This window comes from Bos taurus, chromosome 13 (genome assembly GCF_002263795.3).
Source record: "Bos taurus isolate L1 Dominette 01449 registration number 42190680 breed Hereford chromosome 13, ARS-UCD2.0, whole genome shotgun sequence".
Lineage (NCBI taxonomy): Eukaryota > Metazoa > Chordata > Mammalia > Artiodactyla > Bovidae > Bos > Bos taurus.
In genome coordinates, this window is record NC_037340.1 from 61,582,865 (window position 1) to 61,606,392 (window position 23,528).

The 23,528-nt window shown below is 47.5% G+C and overlaps 1 protein-coding gene across 2 annotated transcripts in view; it reads left to right on the forward strand.

Moving 5' to 3' along the window:
• Window positions 1–23,528, forward strand: part of HCK (HCK proto-oncogene, Src family tyrosine kinase) — a 45,357-nt gene that overhangs the window by 19,718 nt on the left and 2,111 nt on the right. Inside the window, exons 3-12 of one of the 2 annotated variants that reach the window (NM_001110194.1) lie at window positions 2,078–2,120; window positions 2,481–2,580; window positions 3,310–3,408; window positions 7,981–8,084; window positions 11,666–11,815; window positions 12,160–12,312; window positions 13,820–13,999; window positions 14,836–14,912; window positions 19,749–19,902; window positions 21,812–21,943. In NM_001110194.1, the coding sequence (NP_001103664.1) occupies window positions 2,078–2,120; window positions 2,481–2,580; window positions 3,310–3,408; window positions 7,981–8,084; window positions 11,666–11,815; window positions 12,160–12,312; window positions 13,820–13,999; window positions 14,836–14,912; window positions 19,749–19,902; window positions 21,812–21,943 (1,192 nt within the window). Of the gene's footprint in view, window positions 1–2,077; window positions 2,121–2,480; window positions 2,581–2,759; window positions 2,869–3,309; window positions 3,409–7,980; window positions 8,085–11,665; window positions 11,816–12,159; window positions 12,313–13,819; window positions 14,145–14,835; window positions 14,913–19,748; window positions 19,903–21,811; window positions 21,944–23,528 lie in introns of those variants that run through there. The other variant, NM_001037141.3, reaches the window with a different exon arrangement.

The following is a 23,528-nucleotide window of genomic DNA, read 5'->3' on the forward strand; positions in this document are numbered from 1 at the left end:
GCCTGTCCATCACCAACTCCCAGAGTTCACTCAAACTCATGTCCATCGAGTCAGTGATGCCATCCAGCTATCTCATCCTCTGTCGTCCCCTTCTCTTCCTGCCCCCAAATCCCTCCCAGCATCAGAGTCCTTTCCAATGAGTCAACTCTTTGCATGAGGTGGCCATTAATTCTCACCAAAAGCTGTGAGGCTGGAGTTAATGCTTCTTATGGCCAGGGTGACAGAGGCTCAAAGTTAAAAGGCTCCCTGGGCTCATAGTGCTGGGAGGCAGCAGAACTGGGTCATTCTAAACTCAGCGCTGGGGTTCTCTCTCCTCTGGGTTCCTTTCGTCCATCCCCTTATCTGAAGCTATCCCAGCAAGCACTGCCTCCAGAGACAGGGGTACACTTCTTCCTGGTGCTCTTTAGAAAGTTCTTCCTCGTGTTGAAGGGAGGCCTATTACCCCATAACCCTTACTCCTGGATCCTATACCTCCTCTCTCAGTCCTGCCCCAAACACATCCACTACCTTTACCCCATGAGAGCTTGTAGAGATGGAAGGCGAAGATCTTATCCCAATCCACCCTTTCCTTCCAAATCATTTTTCACACAACATGGGTTCCTGGTCTCTCTTCACCTGCTTGCCCTTCTCCAGGCATGATGCCTAGAACAGGACTAATTCTAGAAATGGGAGAAGAGTGAAATAGGCACCTCCCATCTTCTGACACTTGACCTCCATTAATACAGCCTGAGTTTAGAAGAACTTCCCACACTGGTGATGTCCTGAGGTGACATCCTAAACCCTAAGTGACTCTCAGGTCAGCTTCTCTCCTAACTTGCGTGGCCTGGGGCCCTTTCTGTGGCCAGGGCTCCAGAGTCTCAGGTTCTCTGAGGCCCTCTGACTTGTCCGTAGTGGGAAGTAGAGGTTTTCTCCCATCAGTTTTTGCCCGTTCTCTCTGAACATCAAGTTTAAGGGACATTATTATCAGCCATTCATTGCTCTGCTCATGCAGAACTTTGATTTAGCAGTAATGTAGTAATTGAGAAAGGATTCCCAGGTCAAATCAGCTTGCAAAGCACCAGGCCACACACTCCTTTCTGTAGGACTTCCCAGAGCCTTTATGAATCTTTGTAATGGGCTTTACGCATCTCCCCAAAAAGGATATACTTAGTGTTTCCCAAAGCTATTTCTTTAAATTAGCATTTACTTACATGTGTGACACACAAATTCATTCTCTTTGAAAATAAAAATCACAAATTACAGTTAAAACTATAGTGTATGCTGACCAGTGCCCTCCTCCCTAGAAATACCACACCCCAGCCCAGAGATGACAGCTGTTGTCAGTTTAGCAGGGAACCTTGCAAACCTCTTTCCATGAATTTACTCACACCTGTACAGTATGTCGGAGAAGGCAATGGCACCCCACTCTAGTACTTTTGCCTGGAGAATCCCAGGGACTGGGGAGCCTGGTGGGCTTCCGTCTATGGGGTCGCACAGAGTCGGACACGACTGAAGTGACTTAGCAGCAGTAGCAGTACAGTATGTGTCCACAGAAACTGTTTAGGATGTGTGAGAATGTGTTTTATACCAGCGTATCATTTTTACCATTCTGAAGAACTAGCTTTGTTTACTCAACAATGTCCCTTTGAGGTCTCGCTGTGTCAGGAATGAAGTGGCCTCCTTCCTATTAGAGCTGCTTAGAGCAGCTCCCTTAATTTGGTGCCGATTCCCCTTTGGATGGACACTTAGGTTGTTTTATGTAGTGGAGCCTTTATTCATGGGCTTGCTGGTAGACCTAGGATCTCTTCAAACAGAGCTTGGAGAACACTGATCTGGACCAACTCCCCTCACTGTATGTTGAGGGGAAGAGACAAGTAGTGTCCCCCAGTATGTCTAAGGCAGAGCCTATAACCCTAGAGATCTGCATCCTTGTACTAGCTGTGCCCCTAATGTGCTGTGTTACCTTGGGCACTTCCCCAGCCCCCTCTGGGCCTCCCCCCATGACACATGGGGTTGGGATATCCTTTTTTGACACAAACCTTCCATGGCTCCACACACACTGTTGGATTCATTTTCTTCTCCCGTTTCTTCCCCACAGTGGCCTGACAGCAGCAACGGCAACCCGCCAGGGTCCACAGAGGGTAAGTAACTGGCAGGCACGTGCAGTGGAGTCTGGCGATTGTAGAGGATTAGGTTGGGTGCTTGGTGAGAGCTTGAGGCAAAAACCCAAAACAGTCAAAACCGCCCTTGAAAATCCCCTAATTTGCCCCCAATGTACTTAGTACAGGCCATTGTGTTTCTATAGCGCTGTTTCACAGCATGAACATAACTCCATTAGCTTTGAACTCAAGAATGCGCTTTGGCAAGGTGCTTACTTGTATCCTGAACACACACATCAAGGGGTCCAGGGCTGGGTGCCAGGTCTTGGGGTGGGAAACACCCAGGGCTGTGGGTGTGCTCAGATAAAGCCTCACCATCCCATGTGTCTCCCTTCCCAACAGGTTCTGAGGATATCATTGTGGTTGCCCTGTATGATTATGATGCCATTCACCATGAAGACCTCAGTTTCCAAAAGGGGGACCAGATGGTGGTCCTGGAGGAGTGAGTCCCCATCCCTAAGACATAGCTATCTCTAATACTCAATTTTGCTCTCTCTTGTGTTTCAATAAAGAACCTGATAGGCTATATTATACTAGAGTGTAAATGACTGATGAGAATGTGATCATAATAAAGGAAGAAGGGTTTGCTGTTAACCTAGGTTTTAGCCACAGTAAAGGGCTGGTGTACATCCAGGCAAGGATGGACAGCTGACAGTGCTTTCCTAGGAAAGCCTTTCTTGGACTCCTATGATTAAGTGGCAGGCTTACCTATGGAACAGACCCTGTTAAGGTGACTTTGCATTCAGATCCATGGATCTCTGAGTTTGCTACCTCCAATCTCCTATAATCCTCACCATCACTAGATGGAGTATCTAATATGTGCTGGGACCGCTTATGCTTGGTCAGACTCCTGAGCCCAGTCCCTCTGGCCAGCACACTGTGAATCTGCCATGGGCACAGGGCCCTGCCTAATATATGGTTGGTAAGGTCAAGGCCACAAGTCCAGGGAATGAGGTTGAGGCCAAAGACCTAGGACTGTGGACTGTGAATGTAGGGACAGGGCTTGATTCTAGCCCCAGGGTTGTTGTAAAGATATTTACCTTCATCATGGGGTGCAGGCTGGGGGCTGGGACGGTAGTGGCCCTGCCCTTCACTTTACCAGCTTCCTGTTGTTGGGATATTCTAGGCCACGGCTGGGGGGTTGACCCCTTTGCTCCCTTCTGCCCCCTAGGTCTGGGGAGTGGTGGAGAGCGCGATCTCTGGCCACCCGGAAAGAGGGCTACATCCCAAGCAACTACGTTGCCCGCGTCAACTCTCTGGAGACGGAGGAGTGAGTATTCCATCTCCCTGCCCTCCAGAAGCAAGCATGAGCTGAGCCAGCCTTGCTTCTGCCTCAGGGCCTTTGTGCTCACCATCTCCCCTCCCTGGCACACACTTCCTAGAGCTGTTTGCCTGGCTGGATCCTTTTCATCCTTTGGGGCTCAGAGAGGCCTTCCCTGGCCACTTAGTCTCAAGCAGGGCCCTGCTGTGACTCTGTGACTCCCTGCTTTACTTCTTCTGAACACTTCTCACTAGCAAAAACAGTCTTGTTTCTTTGGTTGTCCCCAGTTCACTGTCTGCCTTCCCCCACTAGAATGGGAGCACATGGGGGTAGGGACATGGTCTGTCCTCTACTGCATCCTGCACCCTCCACACAGGCTGGCATGCAGTAGGTGCTCAATGCATATTTGTTGGGTGAAGTATAACAGTTGTGCCAAGGAGGGTCCTTTGAGAGGCAAGCCAGCCCGCACCTGGCCAGTCACTCCTCACATGACTCGTTCAGCCTGCCTGTGCCTGTGCCTCCCTGAGCCCTGTGCCAACTGGGGGCCGCAGAGCCAATGAGACATCCCCCATCCTCAAGGAGATCACTGTGACCCCTCATTCTTTACTGCGGGCTCTTTGTGTCTACTTGAGAGTCCCTTGGACTGCAAGGAGATCCAACCAATCCATTCTGAAGATCAGCCCTGGGATTTCTTTGGAAAGAATGATGATAAAGCTGAAACTCCAGTACTTTGGCCACCTCATGCGAAGAGTTGACTCATTGGAAAAGACTCTGATGCTGGGAGGGATTGGGGGCAAGAGGAGAAGGGGACGACAGAGGATGAGATGGCTGGATGGCATCACTGACTCGATGGACGTGAGTCTGAGTGAACTCTGGGAGTTGGTGTTGGACAGGGAGGCCTGGCATGCTGCGATTCATGGGGTCGCAGAGTCGGACACGACTGAGTGACTGATCTGATCGGATCTGACTCAGAAAACACAGTTGTACTTTATCCATCCATCCATCCATCCACTCAATCATTCCACAGACCCTTGAGCATCCACTGAACTCCCAGTCCTTATTCCAGGAATACTAAATGACTCAGGCAGGCTTCCTCCCTGGAGATGTTCACAGTGTGTGGGGTGACACTGACAAGAAAGAAGATGGCCACACTACAGGGCGGCAATAGATTCAATTCAGAATCAGCCAGTCAAAAAGTTGAAACCTGATGGTCACCACAGTTTTATCTCCTTTGCCTCCTCCCTCTGGCTAGATGGTGTTAATGGTTTGGGATGCTTACCTGTTAAAACGGGCTCTTCCCATCTTAAAGTTACCCTTTTCCTAACACACCCCTTTCCTTGCCCTGTGAAATCTCCCCTCTGTGGCCGTGAGGAAGCCCTCACTCCCAGCCCTGACCCTTCTGTCCTGGAATGCCCCCAGCACATGCCATACATGCTGTGGCGTTGGGAAGGGGGGCGGGGTTGGCTGCTTCTCTGTCCTTCCAGGCTTTCTCCTGGGGCATCTGTGCTCTGCTCCCCTGCTCCAGGCTCTGAACACTTAGACAATTCTTGCACCATACCTCACCTTGCAGCAGCCTTGAAGAAGGCATGGCTGGTATTACTCCTTAAAGCAATATAACTGCTGAGTGGAAAAGGCCAGGTGCAGAGGACAGATATGGTGGGTTATCATTTGGGTGATAACTTAATGGCTGGTTCTCGATCTTGAGTGCATCAGCATCACCCAGAGGGTTAGTTAAAATGCTGGTTTCTGAGCCCCACTCCACGACTGTCCAATTCATAATTGGCATTTCTAACAAGTTCTCAGGTGAGGTGGATGCTGCTGATCCAGGGACCCACCTTGAGAACCACTGACCTGAATACCCATATGAGTCTTGCACTCCCAGGCTCTTGTGTCCACATCAAGAGACTGCTCACAGAGACTGCCTCTGAAGAGAGCAGCTGGGGCCTGGAAATCAGCGTGGGACGGAATCTTACTTCCTCATTTGCCTTGAAATAGGCAGTATTCTCAAATGTTTCAAAATGCAAATGGTGCAGAAGGACATCGACTAAAGAGTGAAAAGTCTTCCCCCCACCCTATCCCCAGCCAGCTACTTCCTTTCCAGAAGCAATCAGTTTTTTGTAAGTCCTCCCAAATGCTTTATACTTGATTAAGAAACTACATATATCTTCCTCCAATTTGTTAAAAAATTGGAGTATAGCTGATTTAGAATGTTGTGTTAGTTTCAACTGTACAGCAAAGTGAATCTGTTATACATATAGATATATCCCACTCTTTTTTAGATTCTTTTCCCATAGAGGTCATTATAAATATTAAATATAGTTCCCTGTGCTGCTGCTACTGCTAAGTCACTTCCGTCGTGTCCGACTCTGTGCAACCCCAGAGACGGCAGCCCACCAGGCTTCCCCGTCCCTAGGATTCTCCAGGCAAGAATACTGGAGTGGGTTGCCATTTCCTTCTCCAATGAATGAAAGTGAAAAGTAAAAGTGAAGTCGTTCAGTCGTGTCTGACTCTTAGCGAGCCCATGGACTGCAGCCCACCAGGCTCCTCTGTCCATGGGATTTTCCAGGCAAGAGTACTGGAGTGGGGTGCCATTGCCTTCTCCGAATTCCCTGTGCTATAGGTCCCTATTAGTTATCTATGTATGGTAGTATGTATGTGTCAGTCTCAGTCTCCCAATTTATCCCTCTTCTCCCCTTTCCCCACTGGTAACCATAAGTTCGTTTCTACATCTGTGACACTATTTGTTTTGTAAGTTCACTTGCATAATTTTTTCAGATTTCACATGTAAGTGATATCATTTGGTATTTGTCTTTCCCTTCCTGACTCACTTCACTTAGTATGATAATCTCTAGGTTCATCCATGTTGCTGCAAATGGCATTGTGTTATTCTTTTTTATGGCTAATATTCCACTATCATGTCTGTGGTGGCTCAGCAGTAAAGAATCCACCTGTAATGCGGGAGACACAGGTTTGATCCCTAGGTTGGGAAAATCCCCTGGAGAAGAAAATAACTTCCCACTCCAGTATTTGTGCCTGAGAAATCCCATGGGCAGAGGAGTCTGGTGGGCTACAGTCCATGGGGTCGCAAGAGTCAGACACAACTTAATGACTAAACAGAAACAACAATATTTATTGTATATAAGTGCTGCAACTTCTTGATCCATCCATCTATTGATGGACGTTGAGCTTGTTTCTGTGTCTTGGCTATTGTGAACAATGCTGCAAAGAAGATTGTCTCTCTCCGTTTTACGCAAGTGGCAGCTTCTACACTATACTCTCCCACCTCTTTTGTTCAGATCTTCCAGGCAGGGCCTACAGTTGCTCCGTTTCACAGTTGCCATGTCTGTCATGTAGATGCCCCTCCATCCCTCGTCAGTGGTCTCTTAAGCTGTCTCCAGTCTCATGCTGCCTTGAGTCTCCTTGGGTATATGTCATTACTTCCTGTGCAAAATCGGTAGGATAACTTCCTGGGGTGGGATTGCCAGGAGGACAGCTCTTACTGTGTACCTTTAACATTGCTTGAACATTTTACCACGGCTTGAATCACTTTACCAAATGAAAGCAAGGAAGGCAGGGGTGTTGCAGGGTGATTAGGATCTTTGGCTCTGGAGTTAGACTGCCTGACTTTGAATCCTGCCTTCACCACTTACTAGCTGTGTGATGCCAGGCAAGTTACTTGCTCTTTCTATTTCTCGATTTCCTCATCTGTAAAATGGAGATAATAAAGGCAATGATTCCATAGAGTTGTTGGGTGGATAATAAGAGCTTGATAAATGGTAACTGCCTGTTTCCCCAGTTGATAGCAGAGGAAACAGAAGTCCAGAGAGGGAAAGCAATGTGCTCCAAGTCACACATAGATTTGTGGCAGGGTCAAGGCCAGTTGATCTCTGGTCTGGGGCTTTTTCCATCACAGTGCATGAACCACTCCTCAGGGAATAAATTTGGTTTCTGCTGCTTAAAGTTATCCTTAGATTTTTGGGGTGGATCTAAAGATCCCAAATAGTCAAGGAGGATGAAGAAAGGTCCAGGGATGTGGTGCCAAGTATAAAATTATTTGAAATTTCACATTTGAGCTTAGAAATTCATGCTGATGTTATATGCAACTCTATCTACAGAGGAAGATGAACTGTGATGACAAAGCTCAGCCCTCACTCATATGGGCCTCTAAGATCCTGAGAGGTTGATCAAACATTCTAGAGAAATCTGCAAAAGGAAGATTTTTGACCACAGTTGGTTAAGACTGCTGTATTTTTCCACCCAGTCTTTTTGCTCATCACCTTATCCCTCATGTTGGGTGGTACTGGAATAACCAGCAACATTTTGTATTAGTATTTATAATGCTTTATTATTTTTCTTAAAGAAAGCTCCCTAAATTGCAAGTTTCAGCCTCAGCGAACTGGATTCACTTGTGGTAAAATGTCAATATCAAAGGAATGACTGCTTTTCCCCCAAAGAATCTCTGAGTAAAACTGACACCAGAGGAATCCGGGCCCTTGGAGTCCTGATGCCAGGTGAGAGTGCCAATAGTCAAACAGGACTGCCCGCCTCGGGCTTAAACACTGCCCCCTCCCTTCCCTCCAGGTGGTTCTTCAAGGGCATCAGCCGAAAAGATGCAGAGCGCCAACTCCTGGCCCCTGGCAACGTGCTGGGCTCCTTCATGATCCGGGACAGTGAGACCACCAAAGGTGAGGCCAGTCCCCCTCGCCCCGTGTTTCCACCCACCACACAGGGGAGCCCCAGTCATGACCGGACACCATCCTTCGCTTGGGGTATGCCATTGTCTGAACAACTCACCCAGCCCCCCTCCCCGGGCTGCCAGGCTTCCTTCTGCTCTTTGTTCAAGCCTTCTCAGCCCCCAGACCTGCCAACTTAGGTCAGTGGAAGTAAGATGCAGTGGTTACTGCCCTGAAGAACAACAACCGGCTGAACTCGATCTTCATTAGCTTGGATTCTTTTATATACCCATCAAAATATATCTTGTCCACAAGCCTGACTCCTCTCTCCTTCCGTAAGGAAATGAGATGGGCTCGGGCTGTGGGAAGAGACCCCAAGCCAACCTTGTCTGGGACCTGTTTCAAATAACTCCTTTGAGGTATTTGGATATTTTGATGTCAGTGACCTGCTTCCTGAAACTTCCATGCTGTGAGGGTGGCTTTGTGCCCGGTCATTGCATAGGAGGCAAGAGTAGTGCCCCCAAACAACAAATAACTAAAACTGGTATCAAGTAAGGCCAGTTTTGCCAAAGGGATGATTGTAAGGAGGAGTCCTGTGATTTCAGACTTCACACACAGTGTGCCTTTACTACTGGGTTTAGCTTCAAAACTGCCTGGTTTAGAGAAATCAGGACATTATATTGAGTATGACCTCACAGTACCCTGGACGATCAGTTTGGGGGCCTTCTACTTGCCCCCTGATTTCTGAACTGGGGAAGCCTGAATGTGGCTGAAACAGCGCTCACAATCTGTGTTTCAGGTCAGGGAATGTTTGGGCTTTATTTCCTCCCACCCAACAAACTCCCTACCAGCCCCCAGAGGAAAAGAAATGGTGCAAAAAGATAAAGCCATACACAGCCCTCGGCTTCTCCCTCTGGGCCATCCTACACACAAGGGCAGGAAGGTGAGCCTGGCCACTCCCACCGCCCTCAGGGTGAGTGTAGGTGGGCTCACTGAGTTAATAAACTTGTAGTACAAGTGCCCTGAGTCCCATCCTGCTGCTTCCTGGGTTCTGCCCTTCCCCGCTCAGCACCAGCCAAGTCAGCCTCTCCTTGACTGGGCAGAGTGATTAAGAGTGTGGTCCCAGCTGCCTGGGTTTGAAGCCCAGCTCTGCTACTTACAGGCTGTGTGACTGCCGGTTAGGTACTTCATCTCCCTGGACCTCAGTTTCCTTACGTATAAAGTGGTGATATAAAACCTCTACCTGTGGGGTTAATCATTCACTGTAATGAACAATATAGCTTATTATAACGCATATAACTATAGTCCATTATAATGAATATTATTCCTATCCATTCATTGTTTATTATTTATTATTCCTATTCATTCATTGTCAAGAGCTGACTCATTTGAAAAGATCCTGATGCTGGGAAAGATTGAGGGCAGGAGGTGAAGGGGGTGACAGAGGATGAGATAGTTGGATGTCATCATCAACTCAATAGACATGAGTTTGAGCAAACTCCAGGAGATAGTGAAGGACAGGGAAGCCCGGCAGGCTGCAGTCCATGGGGTTACAAAGAGTTGGACATGACTGAGCAACCAAACAACAGACATGAAAGAATCCACCTGCAGTGCGGGAGACCTGGATTCGATCTCTGGGTCAGGAAGATCCCCTGGAGGAGGGCACGGCACCCACTCCAGTATTCTTGCCTGGAGAATCCCCGTGGACAGAGGAGCCTGGCGGGCTACAGTCCCATGGGTTCACAAAGAGTCGGACACAACTGAGCGACTAAGCACAGCAGCCTAGCGTGCATGAAAATTGATCAGTTGTGTCCAACTTTCTGACCCATGGACCCATTCCCTTCTCCAGGGGATCTTCCCAACCCAGGGATCAAACTTGGGTCTCCTCCATTGCAGGCAGATTCTTTACCATCTGAGGCACCAGGGAAGCCCCAGCATGTATGGTCAACTGTAATTCATGCAACAATTTAAATCTCCCCCATATCCTATGACATGGTGCTATCGTGGTGGAGAAAGCTGAGAGGGAGAGAAGTGAATAACTTGCCCAAGGATACACAGCTCACAAAAGGCAGAACCGTGGCCATGGACTGAAAGACGTGTGTGTTTCTGGTCTATGTGAATCCAGGATAGTTCCCCATCACCAGCTCCTTAACTGAATCACATGTGCAGAATCCCTTTACCACGTGAGGTGATGCACACACAGGTGTCAGGGATTAGGACGTGGCATTGTGCGGGGCCGTGACTCAGTCTGGAGCAGGCAATGGCACCCTACTCCAGTACTCTAACCTGGAAAATCCCATGGACAGAGGAGCCTGGTAGGCTGCTGCCTATGGGGTCACACAGAATCGGACGCGACTTAGCAGCAGCAGCAGCAGCAGCAGTGACTCAGCCTGCCACAACATTTAATATGGACACTTACATTTCAATGTTTCTATTATAACAGTTGAACTGGATTGGTTTGTTTGTTTAAACTTTTTGCTTGTTTGCTTCTAAACAGCCTAACTTTTATTTTCAGAATTAATGTGTATTTGTATTTAAATAACCTATGGATATACCCATACTGCTTTCATTATAACATCATCTATTTTTATTTTTTAAATTAACTAATTTATTTTGATTGGAGGATAGTTACTTTACAATATTGTGATGGTTTTTGCCATACATCAACATGAATCGGTCACAGGTATACATGTGTCCCTGCATCCTGAACCCCCCTCCCACCTCTCTCTCCACCCTATTTCTTGGGTTGTCCCAAAGCCCTGGACTTGAGTGCCCTGTTTCATGCGTTGAACTTGCACTGGTCATCTATTTTACGTATGGTAATGTACATGTTTCAATGCTATTCTCTCAAATCATCCCACCCTCACCTTCTCCCACTGAGTTCTAAAGTCTGTTCTTTAAATCTGTGTCTGCTCTGATGCCCTGCATGTAGGATCATCAGTACCATTTTTCTAAATTCCATATATATGTGTTAATATACAGTATTTGTCTTTCTCTTTCTGACTTACTTCAGTCTGTATAATAGGCTCCAGATCCACCTCATTAGAACTGACTCAAATGCTTTCCTTTTTATAGCTGAGTAATATTCTATTGTGTATATGTACCACAACTTCCTTATCCATTCATCTGCCGATGGACATCTAGGTTACTTCCATGTCCTAGCTATTGTAAATAGTACTAAACAGCCTTGCTTTTTTACCAAATTGGGTGTGGTATCTTGGTTTTTGTGAAAAATAGATAGATAATAGGAAGAAAAAGAAATAATGAACTCAATGACAGCCAACATTACTGAGCTTTTACATCCTGAGTACAAACATTACTTCTTCTACCACCAGGCAGTGTGCTGAGGGGAGGAGATATGATGACCAATCCCATTCTACAGATAAGGAAACTGAGGCAAAGAAAAGTGACTTGGTCACGTTTCCAAGGTCTCACAGGAGGACATGGAACAGCCTGACAAGCACCCAGGCAGCCTGACTCCACCGCCCACTCCTACCCTCTGCTCCACTGCGCGGATGTCAAGACGGTGCCAGCAGTGGCCTTACAGGCTGTCAGGGTGCTCACGCTGGGTGGTTTCTCTCTGGCCCACACAGGGAGCTACTCTTTGTCCGTGCGAGACTACGACCCCCAGCACAGGGACACGGTGAAACATTACAAGATCCGCACGCTGGACAATGGGGGTTTCTACATCTCGCCCCGGAGCACCTTCGGCAGCCTGCAGGAACTGGTGGCCCACTATAAGAGTGAGTGCTGCGGGGCTGCCTCCCTTCTGGGGGCCCAGCTGGGTGGGCCTCTCTCCTGGGAATCCTAGTCAAGGGGGCACTGCTGCCTCTGAGGCCTGCTAAGGTCTTCCTGACCCTCCCCCCAGACAAACAGTTGCTTTGGATTCTCCTGAAGTCTTTGGTCTGTTGAGCGGGAGGGCAGAGATGCCATCTCACCACGCTCTGTTCTCTTGGGAATACCTTCAATGGAGCAGCCCTTTGGAACAGGGGCCAGATGCAGTGGACCAGGAAGGGAGGCCTGGAGGGGAAGCCTGAGGCTGGCTTGGGGCTGCCTGCCCTCGGCTGACCAGGGGGCTCTGTTCCAGAGGCGAGCGACGGACTCTGCCAGAAGCTGACAGTGCCCTGCATGTCCTCCAAGCCCCAGAAACCTTGGGAGAAAGACGCCTGGGAGATTCCCCGGGAGTCCCTCAAGATGGAGAAGAAACTTGGAGCTGGGCAGTTTGGGGAAGTCTGGATGGGTAAGGACCCAGGGCCAAAGCCAGGAGAGGAGATAGGGGAGAGGGAGGTCCTTGCTTCCAAGAACAGCCCAAGGCCAAATGGGAATGCCACCCAGGGCAGAGGGGAGATTTGAATAATAACTGTAAAGGAGTGATTCCTCTGATAGCAAAGCAAATAGTCCTGCCATGCAAACACTGCCATGCAAATCTTTGAGGTCAGGCCTGTTGGGGTCAAAAACTTTCTTCTAAGAAGCCGGAGTCCTCAGTGAGGAATCTGCTTCCTCACATGGAGCTGGGACAGTCTGGGGTTGAGAGAACCAGAGCATCTCTTAGAATGATGAGAATTAAGAATGGGAAAGTGTAGCTTGGAGATTTCCAGGTGAGTTCAATGTTGGCAGCTGATGAACACGCTGTTCTAAGCCCCTGCCATGTGCCCAGCGTCATGCTAGAGCATTGTAGGGCTTCAGAAAGACATATCCCACCCCTGCTGGGCTGCCTCTAATGACTTAAGAATAGCAAAGCCTGCCCTGCAGAACTGTGGGGGTAGACGCGATGCCTGGCCCAGTGCCTGGCACCCCCACACTGTTTATACTCCACCATGTTCCAAATGGGAGTGAAGACAGCTTACAGAGATGCCAACAATTCAGCCAGAAAAACACAAGTTTAAAATCCACTCACTTCAACTATATGTATTGAGAGCCTGCTGTGTGTCAGGCACCGAAGAAGAAAAGGCAGAGAAAGTGTATGGTGAGGAAGGCAAGACAAATCAGACTGATGGGGTTAGAAAACACACACACACACACACACACATTATATAAGGCCTTAGGCTCTTACTGTAGGAAGACCTCAACTCTGCGTTAGAGCTTCCTGGCAGCCAAGGCAAAAATAGAAACACAAGCAACACTGAGATTTGCAAGATCAACAAGATGAAGCAGGGAAGGGGTGGGGTGAAGTGAGGGAACAGCATGAGCGAAGTTCCTGTGGTGGGAGAGGGAGATGGCTGCTCGAGGGACTGAATGATATGCAGGTGGGTTGGTGCACAAAAGGCAAGGGGTAGAGGTGTTGGTGGATGACAAGGCTAAGAGAGCAAGGCCAGTTTATGCAGGGCCTTGCGGACCATGATGAGATATATTTATTTTGAGAGCAGTGTTAAGATTAAATAAACATTTAAAGCAAAGATGGTGTGTATGTGAATGTGTGACAAAACAAAGGTAGGTGTGTGAGTGAGTGGCATAATCAGAATGATGTCTTAATCCCTTAACCCCTACATGAGCCTTTGCATATGAGGAAACCATAGTTCAGAGAGGTTAAGTGACCTGCCCAAGGGCACACAGCTAGGAAGTGGTAGACCAGCCTTCCAAACCACATCTACCTGAGGGCAAAGCACATGTCTCCCCTTCCTTCTCTAAGGGCTGAGATGGGCAGGAAAGGCTCTCTGGAGGAGGCAGGTCTGCAGCCAGGTCTTTGGGGCCTGTGAGGAAAGAGCAGTGGGCCCTAACCACATTTTCTGCTTCCTGTCCTTCTGCAGCCACCTACAACAAGCACACCAAGGTGGCCGTGAAGACGATGAAGCCTGGGAGCATGTCCGTGGAGGCCTTCCTGGCAGAAGCCAACCTGATGAAGACTCTGCAGCATGACAAGCTGGTGAAGCTGCACGCTGTGGTCACAGAGGAGCCCATCTACATCATCACGGAGTTCATGGCCAAAGGTGCCACATGCTGGGAGCTGGGGTACCAACTATGCCTCCTCCTGGTCACCTGCAGAGTCAGAGTTGACTCTGACATGGTTCTTTGCCCTTCAAGATGCCCCCAGCCTGGCCAGGAACTCTTTTGACATAAACTCGCTGAGCACCTTCGTATCTGACTGCCCCACTCTCCTGGTTAAGGGGAGTTAAATCATGTTAGGGGGATGCCAGGAGAAGGGGAGCACATGGACCTCTAGGAGAGGGGGCGGGGCCAGAACCCCTCTGGGTGATAGGAGAAGAGCCTTCTATGGGTTCACCATGAGCCCTTGAGGCTGGGGAGACTCCCTCAACCACCCCCGCCCCCCCAACCACCAGCCATCTTCCCTGGGTGGACCAATGCTCCAGGAGACTCAGCAAACCATTCCTTATGCATTGGCTAAGCATCCTTTCCAGGCTGCTCCCATCCTGCCGGCACACAGTCCAGGATGTCTCAGGGATATTTTTTTAGGCCATCATTTCTCAATAATGTTCAATTCCTGCCCATTTCTCAACATACAGAAACATCTCACATGACATCCATTTAGAAGGATTTGACATCTCAAAGCTTTTATCATTTTCTAAACACACAGTTATGCCAGCCTTATAAAACCATGGCCCCAGTCCCCCAGGCTCAGAAAGCTGTCTCAATCAAACAACCAGTCTGGCAAGCACAAAGTCATTCTCAAAATGCTCAGATTCTATTTCTCATATGCTAGGAACAGTAAATAAATACTTCTATTTAAATTCATTACTATGAACCGTGTTAACCACTTGTTAAAGTCATAAGAGTAGTAAATGTTGTTCCCCCTACCCCCACACAGGCAGCCTGCTGGACTTCCTGAAAAGTGAAGAAGGTAGCAGGCAGCCACTGCCCAAACTCATCGACTTCTCAGCCCAGGTGAGAGTCTAATGGGGAAGTCCGGGAAGGGGAAGTCAATTATTTATTCAACACGTGTTTATTGATTACATGCTATCATAATAACAATAATAGCTAACACATATTGAGTGCTCAGGATAAAAGTATTCTTTTTAACTGTGCCTTCTATGACCTAACTCGGGGCTTTCCTGGTAGCTCAGCTGGTAAAGAATCCACCTGCAATGCAGAAGACCCCAGTTCGATTCCTGGGTTGGGAAGATCCCCTGGAGAAGGGGTAGAATGCCTACTCCATTATTCTTGGGCTTCCTTGGTGGCTCAGAAGGTAAAGATCCACCAGCAAAGCGGGTAGACCTGGGTTCAATCCCTGAGTTGGTAAGATCTCCTGGAGGAGGGCATGGCAACCCACTCCAATATTCTTGCCTGGAGAACCTGGGGGGCTGCAGTCCCTTGGGCTGCAAGACACCACTGAGCGACTAAGCATGCACACAAGTCCTAACTCATATAGTCTTCACATCAGCCTTCTAGGGTGAGATTTTTGTTATCTATTCCTTTGTAACCAACTGCTCCAAAGTTTAGTAGCTTGAAACAACAATGTATCATTTCCCATGATTCTATGGGGTTGACTGGGGTTGGTTGGGTGATTTCTCTGCTCAGCGTGGTGAAACCCAGCCCCCTCTTGAGGATGCATTCTGCTGAGAGCTTCCCTGGGGCTAGAATATCTGGGATGGTGGCTCATCCTCTGGGTCTGTCTCCAGTGACTCCACATCACTCATTCAGCAGCCTAACCTGAGCTCCTTTACATCATGGCAGAAAGGTTCCAAGAGGGAGTCTTCCAAGGGACTAAGCCATCATGAGCAAGCTCCTATTCGCTTTGTGCAGTTGGCTAATGTCCTGTTGGTCAAAGCAAGTCACATGACCTAGCCCAGAGTCAGTGTAGGAGGGACTGCAAAAAGGCGTGAGTCCCAGGAGGTGTGGTTCACAGGGAACCACTGATATGACAGTCTGGCCACAGATGGGTAATTGTCATCCCATTTTACAGAACAGGAAGTTAAGGCTTAGAGAGGAAGTAAAGAGGAGATGAGGCAACTGAGGCCCAGGGAGGTGAAGTAGCTTGCCTACGTGACTGTGTTACTTTGGGGGGACATGGTAGTGAACAAAATGGAAAGTACTGCTATCCCCTAGGGTTTACACTTATTAAACAACTAAATCTCTTAGACAGCCATGACCCAAGTAGTCCTGGCTCAGTGTCAAAAGAATGCAGTATCCAGCAAAATTAATAATGTCCAGAAATCACAGAAATGCTTCTTAAAACTCCATTTTCTTTCTCATCTTCCCTTCACTTTATGGAGCTCTTCTCACTTCCAGCCTGAGTGCTTTTCACTTCTGTCTTCTCTCATTCATTCTCTCCTGTCTGTGGGAAAACAGGGGAGGAAACGGGTACTGGTGGGAACCCACGGCTGGAGCACTTCTCCCAGTCCAGGAGCAATCAGAGAAGGCTTCCCAGAGGAAGCTGTCACTGGGCTGAGGCCTGAATAGAAGTTGGGCAGGTGAAGATGAGAGGGAAGGGTATTCCAGGCAGAAGAAACAGTCTATGCCAAAGTCTAAAGGACAAAACCAGAGCTCAACCTGGTCTGTTGGAGCCTGAGCCTGGCAAAAATGAAGGGGGTGTGGCTTGCAGCCTGGAAGGTGTTAAGGGAGAGGGAGGGGCACCTGGGCCCAGGGTAGGGCCTTCAGGAGATGCCGAAGGCAGAAATTTGACTATTTCAGTCAATTTTCATTTGACTATGCAAATCCTGGGAAGGGTATAATAAAGGAAGAGTATGATAAAAGGCTTTGCCTTTCAGAGTCTTCCAATACCAGAGGCATATGGAAATCCAGAAGAGGCATTTTCTCTTCAGTGAGCCCTTCTTCCTAGTGAAACAGGAGTCTGGCCTGTTGCTAAATTGTAACCATCACACTGGCAGAAACCTTGCTGGGAGGAGGGTCATGGACCAGGGCAAGAACAGTTCTCCCCGTGGTACAAACGGTAAAGACAGAAACCACAGGAGGGAAAGAGGAGCCAGGCCCTTGTACATCCAGGAGCAAAGGTGGCCTCAGAGCCCAGGCACAGAAAGGAGCCACCCTGGGGCCTGGTCTTCACCTCCGGTCCTAGAGAGGTGGGTGGGCGCAGCAGAGACTGCCTCGTCACCACCTGGCTGTGTAACCTTAGATCCACTCTGGGTCCCTGGGTCCCTTCATTTGTCAGTGAAGGAACTGGACCATCTTTGTGCTTTTCAAGTTTGAAAGCTTTTTTTTTTTTTTAGCTACAACTATATTGGTCAAATGAATCTTATGGAGCAGCTGATCATTTTAAAATAGATTAAAACAGAGCTGCTCTGATTGAAGGGGTGACCTTTCTTTTGCCCCTCAGTTAGATTCAATGTGAAGAGCCCTGAGCTGGAATATCCCTACAGGCCCTTCCAGCTGATTCTGTGATTCTCTGGTACTCTCTCAGAAGCAAACCCATGTGCCAATGACGGACATCACGGCAGACCATCTGGTGCTCATGAAATCTCACCACCTCATCAACTCCCAATTTATAGACCAACCCTGAACCCAGCCAACCTATCCACTATTCGTTCAGTTGACAAACCCTTGAGAGCAACACTGTATACGCATGGACTTAGGAATCGTACAGAGTTTTGCTGTTGAGCCCAGGGCTGCCTGTGTAGTCTTGAGCAAATAGTTTAACCTTTCTGAGGGCTACTTTCCTCAACAGGGACTGTTGAAGTGAATACTTATATGCCAGACTCTGTTCTAAACACTTGATGTAGATTTAGAGTATTAATCCTCACATGAACCCTCGGAAGAAGATTCTATTGTCCCATTCTACAGAGAAGAAAAGTGAGGCACAGATGGTAAAGTAGTTTGCTTGGAGATCACAGAGATGTGGGGCTCAAGTTGAGCTGGCCCAACCCAGGAGTCACTTAGGCATTCTTATCTGCTGTCTTCTAAGTGGGGTTAGTCCCACTTGCCCCCTTGAGCTCATGTGCTCATGTGCAAATCCATAACATGAGTGTCTGCCCCTGAGCACTGAAAAATGCTAACTACCAGCGTTAGTGCCTGCTCTGTGCCAAAAATTCAGGTAGGGTAATGGACACAGACCCTAAGCAGGGCTGTCAGATTTCCAGTCCTGGTCTCCACTTGGACCAGGTAGTTACTTCTCTGGGATTCAGTTTCATCACCTGTGAAATAATAGTGCTGAAGCAATAGTACCTACCCCAAAGCAGAGAGCAAATGGTATTTAAGTATTAAATATCATATTATGATTAATGAATAAGCTACAACGTCTACAGTTAATGTTATGGCTGTTGTTAACTGTTCATCTGAACTCCTTATAAATTTTCCACACCCATGAGGCCAAGACTGCCTCACCCACTCCTGGCAGGCGATGACAAGCAAAATCAGTCTCCTGGTTTGGTTAGAAAAGTCTGGAGGCTCAGACCTCGGTTCCAATGGCCATGGGTGCCCCCTGCTGGCCACTTTCCACAAGCGTACCATCCACTTGCCTCAGATCTTGAACAGACCTTGGTTTAGTCTGGCCAGACACCCTACCTCCTCAAATAATCTTACCAGATTGCAGCCAGCTGCAGTCCTCCAAAGTGCTGGAGTTCTCGGCGATTAAATGCAGCATGGAGGCCCTGGGGGTGGATATTCAAATCCTGGGGGTGTGATCTGACAAAGGTGTCCCTCCTTTGAACAAAAGAGACGGTGGTAACACCTGGTTCAAGGACATCAAAGACCAGTTTATGAACTATAAATGCTTTTTCTGAGTTTCTGAGGGTTAATCATAAACCTCTTTATGAGGGGTAATGCACAAACTATTGTAAGAGGAAAACGTCTTTACAGAAAAATCCCACATCTTTCTGTCAGGCTTCCCAGGTCCCATTGTGAATAAGAACTCTCCACACAGTCCACTATGCACTCAGAAGCCCTGATGACGTTAAAATATACATCAGACCATGTCACTCTCCTGCTCTAAGACTTCCCACTTCCCTTTGTGCTCAGAATACAACCCAACCCCCTCTCATAACTTACAAGGTTCTTCCCCATCAGCAGCCTTTCCCACAACCTCCTCTCTCCTCCCCACTTTCCCTTGGGCAACTTCTGCTCAGCCTCCTGTTCCATGAATACCCAAGCTGCTTCCTACCTCCGGGCCTTTGCACATGATCTTCTCTGCCAGGAATGCTCTTCTTTGACAGAGCATTTGCTGAAGTTTCACCTCCTGATCATCCAATCCAAAACAGCCCTCTACACTTCATGTCCTAGCACCTGCTTTCCCCTTTCTTTATGGTGCTGATCACCACCTTGTGGGGGCTTTGCCTGGCTCCCGACCTGTCCAAGTAACATGTCTGGTGCCCACAAGACACTCAGTAGATGTTTGTTGAATGAGCAAAGGAATTTTCCCTACCCAGGCTTGGGAGTGAAGAAGGCGTAAGAGATACAACAAAATGTGATGTGAACCTAGGTTGTTCCCAGTAAGGGGATTGGGGATGAAAGCCCTTCAAAGTATCCTGGTGTGTGTGTGTGTGTGTGTGTGTGTGTGTGTGTGTGTAGGTCCTTGGAGAAATAATGCTTTTTCCTTAAAGTGTTTTCTGGAAGTCTTGGAACCCTAGAGAAGCTACAAATTGGCCCAGGCTATGAGGATCCCCCCAACCTGGTTAGGTAGACAGAAATGCCAATCTGAGACCAGGACCCAGGCCAGCGCACATATTTTCCAGTTTTCTCACACTTGGACAGTTGTCTTCTGCTTTTGGGTGAGACTCACCTTGGGCTGGGCCAAATCTGAGGGTAAGGGTGTCTCTGTTTTGGGTGGAGATTGCAGAAGGCATGGCCTTCATCGAGAGGAGGAACTACATCCACCGAGACCTTCGAGCTGCCAACATCTTGGTGTCTGCATCCCTGGTGTGCAAGATCGCTGACTTCGGTTTGGCGCGGGTCATCGAGGACAACGAGTACACAGCTCGGGAAGGTAGGGGATGGTGTCGAGGGCCCTGTGGGGCCCACTGGGGTGGGTTGTGTGTACTGAGCATTAGGACCTGTGAAAGTGATATTAATCAAAATGCAAAGGTTTGTCCCAGTATCAGCTGTGTGTTATTAAGCTGGAGGGGCTCCATCTTGAGTTCTGGCCTCCAGTCTCCCCCAGTAAGTGGGATCAATTGTAGATTGGGTCAGTCAAGTCATGTTAGAATTAAGGGTAAGGGCAAGAGCGACTTTAGGTGTGATAGACAAAAACAGGGAAGAATCTAAATGTCCATAAAGAGTACAATGATATTTAAATTGTGGTTTATTCACAGAATATTATGTAGCAATGAGAAGTTACAAACCAATGACACATGCAAACGCAAAAGAAAATGGATGACTCTCACAGACATAATATCAAAATAAGGGAACTCAGACCAAAAAGTAGATGCTGGATAGTTCCACTTATATAAAATTCAGAAACAGGCAAACATGTATGTGAAGGTCGACAGCAGCATTATTCTTAACAGGCAAAAAGTGGAAGTAATCCAAAAGTCCATCAACTGATAAACAAATACACAAAATGAGATCTAGACATGTGGTGGAATATTATTTGACCATAAAAGGGATGGAGTACTAATATACCCTAAACATGGACAAACTTTGCAAACACTGTGTTCAGTGAAAGAAGCCAGACACAAAGACCATGTATTGTATGATTCCATTTATATGAAATTCCCAGAATAAGCAAATCTATAGAGACAGAAAGTAGATTAATTCCAGCCAAGGCTGGAGTGGGGAGCTAGAAAAAAATGGGTAGTGACTGTTATGGTCTGGGGAAGCGTAGGGTGAAAATATTTTAAAATTCACAACCTTGTGAATATATTAAGAAAACCATTGAACTGAATACTTTAAGTGGCTGAATTATATGGTCTGTGCATGCATCTCAATAAAACTTTTTTAAAAAAACAGGCAAAACTCATTTATTGTGCTAAAGGTCAGAATAATACTTAACCTGGATTGCAGGGGTATTGACTGAGATGAGGCAGGAGGGAGCCTTCTGAGATGCTGAAATTTTCTATATCTTAATCTGAACAGTGATTACAAGGGGGGATACATATATAAAAGGCATCTAGTTGTATAGGAAAGATTTGTATATTTTATTTCACGTTCGTATGACACAGTAAAAGTGGAACCACTACAAGCGTAAGAATAGAATGTATAATTTCTAAACCAGGAGAGGATAAGCAGGAATAAAGAAAACTCTCTCAGTCCCAAGGGAGGAAGGGATGGCGGGAGCAGGAAACACAGAGAGAATTTTCAAAACTTGACTATGTACTAGATGATAAAGCAAGTCTCAACAAATTCCAAAGAACATGTATCCTTTACACTGCATTCCCAACTACAGTGGAATTGCAATAGAAATTACTCACTAAAGGTTAACTCAACCTATCCCAGACCAGATGGAAGGAGAGGAGGACTAGAGGGAGAGACACCCAGTGACTGGGGGAAACCGAAATCTTCCCTTCCCTCACAGGGGTTAGGGGGTCGAGGTAGCAGGTATGACCTGGACTCAAAGTCCCTTGAATTTCTGCTGTCCCCAAAGGTCCTGTGACCTCTAGGACTCCACTCTTCAGGAGTTGTAGTTCACCAGGACATCAGCTGAATCAATGAGGTGGCCCCAAGAGGGCGAATCCCCTGCCACACCCCAGGTACCTGGGCTCACTCCTCCCTACTTTAGCCACTGGTCTTCAGAATGGATGCTCCTTGCTTCCATGGGGGCCAGATTGAGGGAAGTCACAGTCCTGCAGGGGACAGATGTTGGTAGCTGTACTGATGTCCTGTTCCCTCCCCCTAGCAGAGACCTAGCTCTGATTGCTCCCCAGGCTCTCCTTGACTCTGCTCTGTTCAAACCACAGGGGCCAAGTTCCCCATCAAGTGGACAGCTCCTGAAGCCATCAACTTTGGCTCCTTCACCATCAAGTCAGATGTCTGGTCCTTCGGTATCCTGCTGATGGAGATTGTCACCTATGGCCGGATCCCTTACCCAGGTAAGAGAGAGGGCATCAGCTTGGGGCTGCTTCCAGGGCAGCCTGGCTCCTTTCTCTTGTTATTGTGTCCATTCAGACTGAGTTTTTGTTTGTTTGTTATTGTGTTTGTTTTTTATCAATATTTTTAATGAAGTACAGTTGATTTACAATGTTGTGTCAATTTCTGCTGTATGGCAAAGTGATTCGGTTATATATATATACATATTAATAGGATATTGAAGACAGTTCTCTATACTATAAAGTAGGACCTTATTGTTTATCCATTCTCTACATAAAAGTTTATGTCTGCTCCACTCCATCCCTCCCCCAACTGCCTTCCCCTTGGCAACCACCAGCCTGAGTTGGTTGACCCTCAGTGAGTTCTTGACCCTCACCCCCAGCCTCTCAGTTAATAACATCATTATCTATCCAATTTCTTAAGCCTGGAATCTGGAAGCCTGCTTGGCCCTTCCTCTTCTCTCATCCCTTTCCACGTTCAAGGAGTCACAGGGTTCTAGCCATTGGACTACAAAGCATCCCAAGTCTGTCCACTTCTAACTCCACAGCCTCCACCCACACCAGACCAACGTCCTCCATCATCTCACTGGTACAGTGGCCTCCTAAGCAGTCTGCCCTCTCTCCTAAAGGCCATTCTCTCCCTGAGGCCAGAGGGATTTTTCTAAAATTGTGGATCAGAACTTTTCCCTTCTCCACCTCTAAATTTTTAAAGGCCTCCCAGCATAATTAGAACAAAATCCCAAACTCCTAATTGTGGCCTGCAGGTCCGGCATGATCCAGCCCCTGCCTATTTCTTTCCTCTCCCTTCATGTCATGCTATACCTCACCACCCAGTCATCTAAAGTACTATACACGTCCCTGTGCTTCTCGTTCGCTATACCCTATGCCATTTCATTCACAGCATTCATCACCATTGATAACTATATTTGTTTGGTATTGTCTCCATCAAACTCTGAGCTCTGTGAGGCCAGAAATCATGTCTGTATTCCTTACTGGTGCATCTGGACTGCTACCTTTGTGCTTGGCTGGTAATGGGTGCCTAGTAACTATTTGTCAAATGGATGAATTCATCCCCATGCCCGTGGGCAGCACTCTACACTGAGTAGACCATGGGGTATACAAAGATATATCTGGCATGTAGAGTGCCTGGGACTCAGCAGATAAAGTTTTTCTCTGTTGCTTTTCAGTTGGGATGTTTCCTAGGGTATCTGTAGCCAGAACCCTGGGGTGGGAGGCAAGGTGGATATAAAGAGAATTCTGACTTTATAAGTAAATAGTCCTGATCTTTAATCCTGTTCCTGTTTAATCAACACTTTGAGAAATTCACTTGACTTCTACCCCAGGTCTTCCTCTGTAAAAAATATAGGTAATTAAGTCAACCACCTTGCAGAAATGGTTCTGAAAATTAGAAATAAAAGGTGCAGACACTTGGTTCACTCATCAGTATGTATCAAATTCCTACTGTGTGTTAGGCATGAAGTATACAGTAGGAGACAAAGCCCTTGCTTGGCAGGAGCTCACATTATAGCCTGAAGGAACACGCACTAAATAGATGCACTTCTCAGTGGAGATCACTTGGAACAGAAAA